The sequence below is a fragment of the Physeter macrocephalus genome, chromosome 11 (assembly GCF_002837175.3).
Source record: "Physeter macrocephalus isolate SW-GA chromosome 11, ASM283717v5, whole genome shotgun sequence".
Taxonomy (NCBI): domain Eukaryota; kingdom Metazoa; phylum Chordata; class Mammalia; order Artiodactyla; family Physeteridae; genus Physeter; species Physeter macrocephalus.
The window spans coordinates 105,671,285-105,682,449 of NC_041224.1; the positions used below are offsets into that span (position 1 = coordinate 105,671,285).

At 44.4% G+C, this 11,165-nt stretch overlaps 2 protein-coding genes across 2 annotated transcripts in view; one reads left to right on the top strand and one right to left on the bottom strand.

The window, feature by feature from the left end:
* Positions 1 to 1,122: 1,122 nt before the first annotated feature.
* On the bottom strand, positions 1,123 to 10,997 carry LOC114487121 (telomerase protein component 1-like). Its single transcript, XM_028495586.2, has 11 exons — positions 10,937 to 10,997; positions 10,314 to 10,495; positions 9,902 to 10,036; positions 8,745 to 8,906; positions 8,173 to 8,334; positions 7,797 to 7,871; positions 6,134 to 6,258; positions 5,762 to 5,919; positions 2,068 to 2,177; positions 1,465 to 1,623; positions 1,123 to 1,304 (listed from the first exon to the last, which is right to left on the bottom strand). Exons 1-11 carry the CDS (start codon positions 10,968 to 10,970, stop codon positions 1,275 to 1,277), a joined length of 1,332 nt encoding a protein of 443 aa, XP_028351387.1. The 5' UTR covers positions 10,971 to 10,997; the 3' UTR covers positions 1,123 to 1,274.
* A 51-nt stretch (positions 10,998 to 11,048) lies between these two features.
* The window catches only part of PNP (purine nucleoside phosphorylase), a 3,113-nt gene continuing 2,996 nt past the window's right edge, over positions 11,049 to 11,165 (top strand). The window contains exon 1 of the mRNA XM_028495361.2: positions 11,049 to 11,118. Coding sequence (XP_028351162.2) covers positions 11,049 to 11,118 — 70 coding nt within the window. The remainder of the gene's footprint in view (positions 11,119 to 11,165) is intronic.

Here is an 11,165-nt window from a genome sequence, read left to right on the forward strand (position 1 = left end):
CAATCCCACTACTGGGCATATACCCTGAGAAAACCATAATTCAAAAAGAGTCATGTACCAAAATGTTCATTGCAGCTCTATTTACAATAGCCAGGACATGGAAGCAACCTAAGTGTCCATCAACAGATGAATGGATAAAGAAGATGTGGCACATATATACAATGGAATATTACTCAGCCATAAAAAGAAATGAAATTGAGTTATTTGTAGTGAGGTGGATGGACCTAGAGTCTGTCATACAGAGTGAAGTAAGTCAGAAAGAGTAAAACAAATACCGTATGCTAACATATATATATGGAATCTAAGAAAAAACAAAAAGGTCATGAAGAACCTAGGGGTAAGACAGGAATAAAGACACAGACCTACTAGAGAATGGACTTGAGGATATGGGGAGGGGGAAGGGTAAGCTGGGACAAAGTGAGAGAGTGGCATGGACATATGTACACTACCAAACGTAAAATAGTTAGCTAGTGCGAAGCAGCCACATAGCACAGGGAGATTAGCTTCGTGCTTTGTGACCACCTAGAGGGGTGGGATAGGGAGGGTGGGAGGGAGGGAGACGCAAGAGGGAAGAGATATGGGAACATATGTATATGTATAACTGATTCACTCTGTTATAAAGCAGAAACTAACACATCATTGTAAAGCAATTATACTCCAATAAAGATGTTTAAAAAAAAGAAAGAAAAAGGAAAGTGAATGGGTCAGAAAATACACAGAGGAGAGAAACAAAAAGAAAAACAAACAGATATCACAGACAAGAAAAAGAAAGAAAATGTGAACCAGAGCATAAGCAGAGAGGCACTATCATGTACTAATAGGAAGGGAAATGCTACACAGGCTGAAGGAGTCCACAGAAACCAATAAGGCTATCACAGATAATAGAGTGGAGGCCCAAACACAGATTTTGTTTCATGATCTCTCTACAGGACAATGTTAAAGACAAGGTTTGCTGTGCGAGAGAAGACTGGAAACAGGCAAGTCTCAGCCATTGGGATGACTGACAAGCATGTCTTTGCAGAATAAAAGCTGGGGTTTCCATATGACTCCCAAGCCCTTTCAGGGTGCCTCTTGTTGCCCACCCTTTGCTCCCAGATAGCACACACACACACACACCTGGCCTTGTGTATTTTCAGCTTCTTCTGCTTGAGCTGCTCATACATCACAGGGATCATCATTGCTGCCCAAAGTTCCCGATGACTTGGTTTATAAAATTGCCAGGAATAGGCATACTTCTTGCCATATCTTTGTGTTTTTAATTATTATCCGCTTTATCAGTTTTGTGTTGGAAGGAAGTGGCAACTCTGGGTGACGACAGGTAAGTATCTGAGTCAGGCAGCTTCTATCCCCTCATCTTGTCTTCCCATCAATGCCTGTCCTGAGTCCTGACCCTTTGGGCTGGCCACTGTCTGACCTCTGCCCACCCCCATACCCTGAGACTGGAAGGCAAGAGACTGAAAATACCAGTGCTGCTGTCTCATCTATTCTCAGGCATGAGAGACAAACAGGAGTTGGAAGAAGAGAGATAATATCTTTCTTTTCGAGTTGAGCCTCAAAGTCAATGATGGAATCATGAGCATTAAGGAATCTGAATGGAAACTGCCGACTGTTGATCAACGGCTTCTGCAAAGCAAGAGAGGGGTCATGAGCAGAGGACCAGGAAGCATGGGGAGCATCAGAGGCTCCAGGGACCAGGAAGATGAGATAACCCCTCTATTAGATCTGTGGGAAGGTGAGGAAGACCAAAATGGATATTAGATAAAGGTGGAGAAGAAGAAAGAAAGATGTCATGTGAGAATACGAGGAAAGGAGAGGAAGTAACAGAAGGTTCCCTGTTTCTTTTATATCAGACTCCCTCTGAAGTTAGTTAAATCAAAGAAATGATCTCAGAAAATAAAAAGGAAAGTTCTTATACTCTATACTCGAAGGGATGATGAACTCCCAAACCTGTCTTCCTCAACCTATCTGAGTCTCCATATCTGTTTACAGCCCATATGGAAATAGCTTGGTAGTTATGACCTTCCCCAGCCACTAGGAGAAGGCTAGCTCCCTGCCCTTCACACGTACAGCATGCTGGAGTCTCTGGAGCACAAGCTTGTGGTGGCAGGTGGTGATTCCAACCCGCAGCAGGTTGCGCAGATTCCGAAGCATGGCCATGAAGGGAAGCTTCCCACTGTCTGCGGAAGGTAGGACATAGGGTGAGAAAAGCAAACAAAGGATGAGTGAGAGAAGTCAGAAACCAGAGCCATGCAGAATGTTCATGTTGGAGCAAATGAGGTACGAACATATGATCTGTCCTACCCAAAATGTTTTAAAGGTATGGAAAGATAACAACTGGGTTGCCTGAGCTTGGAGCAAAACCTAATCAACACTGTTTATGGGATTAGCTATTTCAATAAATAACTTAGGGTATCACTTTGTTTGCTGGCTCCAGCCCTGAGATTGGGCTCAACAGGCAAAATACATTCTCTAATCTACAGTAATGATTTCCAAAGTTTTTAGATGGCTAAAAGAGAAATTTCCTAGTGTAATCTTATAAATTATATACATGTAGTACAATCATTAGTTAATATTTCAAGGCAGGATATACATTTAAAGTAAAGGTTCACCATTAACTGTTGAGTGTAAATTGATATTTCAAATAGTCTTCTTGATAATTCTTAAGTTTTTTGGTCAATGTCTTGTATGAGCTGATTAAATAGTCATCATTTTTAATTTAAAGATAGGTGAGGGCTTCCCTGGTGGCGCAGTGGTTAAGAATCCGCCTGCCAATGCAGGGTACACGAGTTTGATCCCTGGTCCGGGAAGATCCCACATGCCGCAGAGCAACTAAGCCCATGTGCCACAACTACTGAGCCTGTGCTCTAGAGCCTGCGAGCCACAACTACTGAAGCTCGTGCGCCTAGAGCCCGTGTTCCGCAACAAGAGAAGCCTCCGCAATGAGAAGCCCGCGCACCACAACGAAGGGTGGCTCCCACTCACTGCAACTAGAGAAAGCCCGCACGCAGCAATGAAGACCCAATGCAGCCAAAAATAAATATAAGTAACATAAATAAAATAAATTTAAAAAATAAATTTAAAAAATAAAGATAGATGAAAAAGGGACTTCCCTGGCGGTTCAGTGGTTAAGACTCTGCACTTCCACTGCTTGGGGCACGGGTTCGATCCCTGGTCAGGGAACTAAGATCCCGCATGCCACATGGTATGGCCAAAAAAATTTTTTAATTAAAAAAAAATTAAAAGAAAAATAAAATAAAGATAGGTGAGAAAGATTCGCTCTGAAGCAGAATTTCACTTCTGTCACTTTCTTATTGTTCACTTGTCCCTGTGATATTAGTATTACCTTCAAGTCATAGTTTCTTTTTTTTTTTAATTGATTATTTATTTCTGGCTGCCTTGGGTCTTCATTGCTGCATGCGAGCTTTCTCTAGTTGCGGCGAGTGGGGGCTGCTCTTTGTTGCGGTGCACGAGCTTCTCATTGCAGTGGCTTCTCTTGTTGCAGAGCAGGGGTTCTAGGCATGGGGGCTCAGTAGTTGTGGCTCACGGGCTCTAGAGCGCAAGCTCAGTAGTTGTGGCGCACAGGCTTAGTTGCTCTGAGGCATGCGGGATCTTCCTGGACCAGGGAGCGAACCCATGTCCCCTGCATTGGCAGGCAGATTCATATCCACTGCGCCACCAGGGAAGTCCCAAGTCATAGCTTCTTAATAATCTTTTTAAGGCTTATGTCAATTTTACAGGATTAGTTTGGTTAATACTGAATAATAATTCTAAATCCATTTACAATTCAGAGATAAGCTGCAATAAGTCTCATTATGCAGAAACCAAAAAAGAGTGAAGAGGCCCCATCAATGCCCTTGTATTGTGGAACTCCTCCTCTTCCTCAATAAGCCTCAACTATCATATATGACACATAACCATGCAACATGAACTAAGTGACTACAGGGGTTCAATCTGTATAGTAAACATTGGAAACATTCTTTCTTTTAGATAAAGGTCAATGTAAATAGGAGGTATGCTATTTTTCCTGGCTACCACCCAGAGATGAATTCAGACTACATTACAGACCAGGCCTATTAGTCCCCTCCCACATCCCAGGCACTAGCCCTACCATCAGCAGCTTTCATTGGGAAAGCGGTGGTACCTTTTTTAAGGTGATATAAGTCTCATTTGAATTATAGCTAGAAAGCTTTAAGCCTGCTGGAAATCCTGGGGTTCTCCAATCATAATACTTCTGATTTACAGACTGTGTAGAACAATTATGTTGTATACGCAATGTAAATGATGTGTGACAACTCATGAACTATTGCATCCTCTGTCAACTCATTCGTTTTGCTCAAATGTTGCTATGTATGAAAGATTTTCTAGACCACTTTGATAAGAAATTAAGTTCAATATCATATTTATTGATATGATACTAGATGAATAAATGAATATTCATCCTACAGATTGAGAAATTCACTGATTTCATTCCAAATAATTCATTAATGCATTGTTAATGAGCCTCTGGTTTCCAAAGAGGGATCTGTATATCTAATTATATTTTATCTTATATTTTATAGTTATATTTATTTTTATTTATTTTCATATCTATATTTATATAATTATATGTTATACAGTTCCTAAAGTACATAATTGATTAGAACATGTATAAAAATTTTTTAAATATATATATACATATATTCTGGTGTATCCCAAAAATTGTTTCTGCAATAAATGATCCAGTGGTCTGGAGACCACTGGTTTAGATTATGGGCATTGGTCTCAACCAAGATAAACAGCAGTTTTAATTTTCAGAGGCAGAAGGAGGGAAGGGGAGATGATGCGTACTAGACTCACCAACACATGCTGACTGCCATCCAGGCTCCTTTATCCTACTCTACCCAAAGTTGTATCAAACATTGCAGAATAAGTTGTCAAGCGTGTGTGTGTGTGTGTGTGTGTGTGTGTGTGTGTGTGTGTGAGTGTGTGTGTGTGTGTGTGTGTGTGTTTTAATTCCCATGTGATTCTGATACATACAGCACTAGTGACAACCCCAAAGTGGGAGGAACGATAAGCAGTTAAGCTTTTTGGGCTGCCCTGAGTACAACCTATAAATGGCAGCTTACAGAGCAATAAAAGCCAACTTGGGCTTCTGAAGCTCCAAAATATGAAGTCCACAAAACTCAAGCAGTCAAAAGGGCTACAGTCAGGTATTTTTCAACAGAAAGTTGACTTCAAAGATGAAAGAGGACATAAAAGAAAAAATGGAATAGGAAGATCCTTCTATAGTTAAAAATAAGCTAGCAAAAAAACAGACAGAAAGAGAAGACTGAAAGTAACTTGGTCTTCCCCATTTGAATTCTTTTTATCAGTGTGGGCAAATTACCTAAAACATCCATGTCCTAAAAAATGGGTTTTGGTGGAGATTCCAGTATGCCATGTACTAGTCCTACCTTGTTTGGATGAGTTACGCAGATATTGACACAAGTGAAATCAGATAGAAGGTACTGCTTTTGTCATGTGTTGATAAAGGCTTGTGTATCACCTAACCACGTCTGGAATTATGACCTACCTATGATGCCAGTGCTACTCAAAGCAGGTGCCACTGTTCACTTTGGTGTGGTAAATGGCAGACCTGATAAATCCAATCATTTTCAGTGATGGAACTGCCAAGTAAGAGAATAACTGCACCATGCCATGGAAAGCTTCTAGTCAGGGTCCAAAATGTAGAGGCATGAATGAGGAAGAGAGGAAAGGAGTGTGACGGTCAAGGTTACTCTACCGATGAGTTCTTCCCAGACGGAAGCTTTGCTCCCCCACAAGCTCAGCTCTCGCTCCCTGGTCTCTGGCTTAGCAAGCTTCATCTGCTTCCCGGCTCTGCTAGAATCCCAGGGCCCCGGGAGGTGACTTCGAGAAAAGGCCTGTAGGTTGGAGGGGTATCTGGAACAGAGGAGGAAAAACTTACGATTTCAAAGCCAGCTGGAAATAACTGAGAAAAGGAATGGTGAGTCAGTCAAAGCTAGTGAGTCACATTTAAGGCCAGGTCTGCCCAAACTAATGTTGCTGGGGTCCAACTACAGGGATTGGGGCCATGGGTGTTGAAGAATCAGGCCATTACCCGGATGGAGCGTGTGCTCAGGGTGCATCTTCTCACCTGCAGCCCAGGAGGGCCTGGACAAGCTGTGCAGGCTCATGGATGTGCAGTCTCTGTACCAACTTCTTCAGGGTGAAACTTGGCTCATTCTTTTTCTCTGACACTGCACTGCAGGTTGCCTCAAACTGTGGAAATATCCGCAAGTCCCACAGGGGTCATTCAATCTACGACCATGGTCACTTTCTTCAGAAAACAAAAACCAAGACTATCCTACACCTATGGTAATTTCTTTCCCCAAAGTAGATTTGGGCAAAGAATAGGAATAGAGGGTAAAACTCTCCAACAGCAAGAGCTTCTGTGATGAACATAACAGAGTAGGTCTATGGGGTCACTGTGTTTCATTTACACAAGGTTGAACTATCAATGGTTAACATGGGATGACTGGCTTGTGACAAGCAAGATGGGGATGGAATAAACAGAAAACACCTTGTTCTTAGGGGAGGGAGAGGGAAAAGCAGTTCTTATTTAAATCACTGAGACCTGGGGCTTCCCTGGTGACACAGTGGTTAAGAATCCGCCTGCCAATGCAGGGGACACGGGTTCGAGCCCTGGTCCGGGAAGATCCCACACGCCGCAGAGCAACGAAGCCACTGCGCCACAACTACTGAGCCTGTGCTCTAGAGCCCGTGAGCCACAACTACTGAGCCCGCGCACTGCAACTACTGAAGCCCATGCGCCTAGAGCCTGTGCTCCGCAACAAGAGAAGCCACCGCAATGAGAAGCCCACGTACTGCAACAAAGTGTAGCCCCCGCTTGCCACAACTGGAGAAAGCCCGCACGCAGCACCGAAGACCCAACACAGCCATAAATAAATAAATAAATTTTAAATAAATAAATAAATAAATAAATGAGACCTGGAGCATGTAAATGGAGGCATCAGCACAATGTAGGCTGTGAGGAGTTAAAAAATGAAAGAAGCTGGCTTTCAGAATCTTCTATGTTAGAAGAGCTAAGTTTGGGTTGTATTAATAGGTTGAAGAGAAAAGACCAATGGACCAACTGAGGATGTGTTTTCTTGTAACACTAATATATTTTCCTAAAAATCTATTTTAATGATGATGATGATGAAATCATCACTTACTCAGTGCCAGGTATTGTTAGAAATACTTTAAATACAATAACTGATTTAATCCTCACAAAAACCCAACGAAGAAGGTACTGCTATTATCCCCATTTTATATGTGAGGAAAATGAGGCAAGAGGGAGTAAGCCATTCAGCCAAGGTCACAGAGCCAGCAACTGGTGGGGGGGCAGGTGGGGAGATTCAAACCCAGATGGTCTGAATCTAGCTTCTACGCTCTTAACCGCTAAGACCAGTGCCTTGTTATTAAAGTAAAAGAAAAAAACTTTTTTTGTTTGGTTTGTTTTTAAAAATTCCTATGGAAGGTGGATATTTCATAATGTTTTTAACTCACTTATCCAGCTGGATGTGCCATCTGTCAGTAAAGAATGACACCAAGGAGAGCAAAATGGAAATAAAAGGAGCCTTTCCAGGGGCTCTCAAAACCCCATAATCACAGCTGAGAATTATCCGGGTAGGACATTGGCATGTGCCTACCATACCCACTACAAGTATTTCTGGACCAAATGGAATTCCATTTCTAAATATTAGTTGAGAAAAGACAATACGTGTATGTTTAGAACCCCAGAACAAGGCACTCACCATCCTCTGTTCATCTTGAAGAGGCCGAATGAACTTTGGCAAGTATTTCTGTGTCTCAGAAAATGTATGCTCCTTCTGTAGGGACAGGACAAGCCATTTCCAAAGGGAAAGTGGAGGTTGTCCCTAGAGAGACCCATTCCAATAGCCCTGAAGGCCCATCTCTACCACAAAGGAAACTGGCTGGGAAAGAGGTGGGCCCTGCCCTTTCTGCCCTCTGAGCTCTACCCAGCTCCTCTGCATTTCTCTGACTCCTTCTGTCCCTGGTGGTAGAAACATGTCAGCTGTTTAAGGAGGTCAGCGTGTTCCCTCATCCCTCTTACTTTCCGGGGGAAAAGGGCCTAGGTTGTGAATGACCAGGGTTGAGGCAGGGACTGACTGGAGGGCGGGGTGGCCGGTGGGGGCGCCTCTTGGCCCGGTGCGTCCGAGGGTTATACTTAGCCAGCTGGTACTCATCAAACTGGGCAAATCTGTCCGTCATCGCAGCACGCAGGCAGGCAGGCAGGGGCACCAGCCTGTCCTCCTCTTCTCCAGTCAGGCGCTGTCAGAGAGACGAGAAACCCTCAGGAGCGAGACCCTCCAAAACAAAATGAGAGCACTTCATGGGGTTAAGTGACAGCACAGGATAGGAAGTCCCCAGCCCCAGCTCTACAATGACAATTTCTGTGGTCCTGGACCTGAGGGCAGACTTCTCAGATTCTTATTCTCTTCACTGTAAACACAAGGTCCGGAATAACACCAAGTTTTCTCAAACTCAGTCCAGCCCTTCTCAATCATATGCTCCCGGTTGGGCAACTCAGCCTGGTACCAGGAGAAGCTGTCCTGTCTGGGCACCGGGGTTGAGGACAGCTGAGGGCAGGCCAAAGTGTCTGAGAATTTTCTCCACAGATGCAGTGAGCAAAGGAGAGGGAACCAAGTGAGGGTCAAAAGTCAGGGAACTGAATGCCATACCTGGTAGAACCTGGCTACCTGGATCCAGTCAGAAGGCAGCTGGACAATGGCACAGAAATATCGTCGCAGGTAGGGACGGCAGACTGGCAAGAAGGCAGCAATGGCCAAGACTTTGTTGGCCACATCCCGGACATTCAGCTGCTGCCTGGCGTACAGAGATGCCTAGGGCACAGGGTAGGGAGCGCTGGCCTCTCAGCCACTTCTGCACAGCACCATGCCCTAAACTAATTTGCTTATCTAATCTGCCTGCATAAAACCTTTCCTGAGCCCTCCATATTGTCTGTAAATATAAAAATCCAAGCCTCTTGGCTTGGCATTCTACATCTTCCACGATCTAGCCCTTATTCACCAGTCTTCTCCTAAGTCTACTTATCCCAATTTAAGCGCCTTTAACCTTGTCCTTTCACGCTTTGGAAGACCTCCCACCATCAACGTCTATCAAAAACTTACCCAGGGTTCAAATTGCTGATTTATCCTGCCATCTTCCAAAGCTTCATAGGAAACATTTTCCCTCTCTTTCCTGCTTCTGAAACATTCACTATCTACTACTCCATTTGCATTTATACAATATTTGGGATCGTTTTGCTTCACTAATAATACGATTAATAATAACACTCCCGGGGTTTCCGTGGTGGCGCAGTGGTTGAGAGTCCGCCTGCCGATACAGGGGACACGGGTTCGTGCCCCGGTTCGGGAGGATCCCACATGCCGCGGAGCGGCTGGGCCTGTGAGCCATCGCCGCTGAGCTTACGCGTCTGGAGCCTGTGCTCCGCAACGGGAGAGACCACAACAGTTAAGAGACCCGCGTACCGCAAAAAAAAACACCAAAAAAAAAAAAAAAATACCATTCCCTAAGAGCCAGATCCAAGTTTTGTTTTATCTGTTGCTATAACCCTCAAGGCCTAGCATTGTGTACTTAGCCTGTGTACCTACTAAATAAACAAACCCTAGGATACTCTTTCTCAATCCTATCTTCCTCCACTCCTCAGAGGACCCTAGGGACTGGGCCTCAGGCTCACCCACAGATCCTACTACCTTCCTAAGTAAAGTTCCTTCAGCCCCTAGTATAAAGCTGCTCACCGTCCCCCTCGCACACCATAACCAAATTCCCTTCCTCCTAACTTCCCACTTCCATCCCCTCTTTCATGTCACAATACCTTGAGTATAAATTCAGGCTCCAAGGGGGCAAGTTCACTACAGACTTTGAGGAGGAAAGCCTGGGTAGAGTAAGCTGCATCACTTGTGTTCACATTTGATACCAGAGTAGAACACAGAAAGCTCATTAGAACCATCTGGGAATTGGGAAAGAGAGGGAAGAAAGGAGAAAAGAGGTAATAAGGACCAACTTAAGCATCCACTCAGGCCCACTTCCAAAGACAGAGAGAATGAACCCCGATTCAGGAAGATGTTTGTCCAGCTGAGAGGTCAGAAAAGGGGATTAGGAAGTAAGAAACCAGAGTTCCTTCCCCTTCTCTCTGTGGAGGGAATCAGCCTTTGGTGACCACTCCACCCAACTTCCCTATGGCCTCCCCTCCACCAACAACCTCTCCCCAGCTCTGGAACTCTTACCTTCTTTTCCTGAAGGGCCTGGTCAGCAGGCTCAGGATGAGATTCAGAGTCCCCAGGGGTGAGCTTCAGGGTCAGCTCCTCCACATTCTCCTCCTCTCCCAAGCTTAGACTATAAAAAGGCATTTGAGCCTCTGCCCATTCCTTGTCTTCTGGCTTTTTCTCTCCAGAAGAAGACCGTCGACCTTGGGGATAGTGACAGCTATTAATGCCAGCACTCACCCACAGCCCCTCATACAAGAGAGAGATCTGAAAGCAGCATCCAGGGCTAGGAAGAGTCCACAGCTACCTTCTAGCACCTAAACTCTTCTCCCCTCACTCCCCAGCGTGGATCTGTCCACTGACACAGTGTGATCACTGTGTCCAGTGATCTCTCAGTATCACACACACGCCTTTTCCCAAATCAACATTCTGAGTCTTTGCTCAGATGATTCATGATCTTCCGGCTTCTTTCATCTCCTTATTGATGTCACAGCCTAGGAGCCTGGGGCCCTTCACAACACACCTCCCAAGAGGCTGTTAAGGTATTTTTGAGTCAGAAGAAAAAGGGCCAAGTCCCAGATCAATCGCCCAGCAATCGTGAGCTTACCCTCTGAGCCTCAGCTTCCTCATTCCCTGCCACCTACCTGATGGGGCTGTTACAAGATTAAATGGGGTCATGTATGTATGACTCTTTGCAAATTGCAAAGCCCTAAACAAATGTAAGATGGCAGTAGCTGTAATCCTGACAATGATCCTATGAAGCGGATTTTCATTGATCTCATCTTAAAGGTGAGGAAATTAAAGCTTCAAAAGGTTGAGTCTTTGGGTAGTATAGTCATTTTCACAGTATTGATTCTTCCAATCCAAGAACGT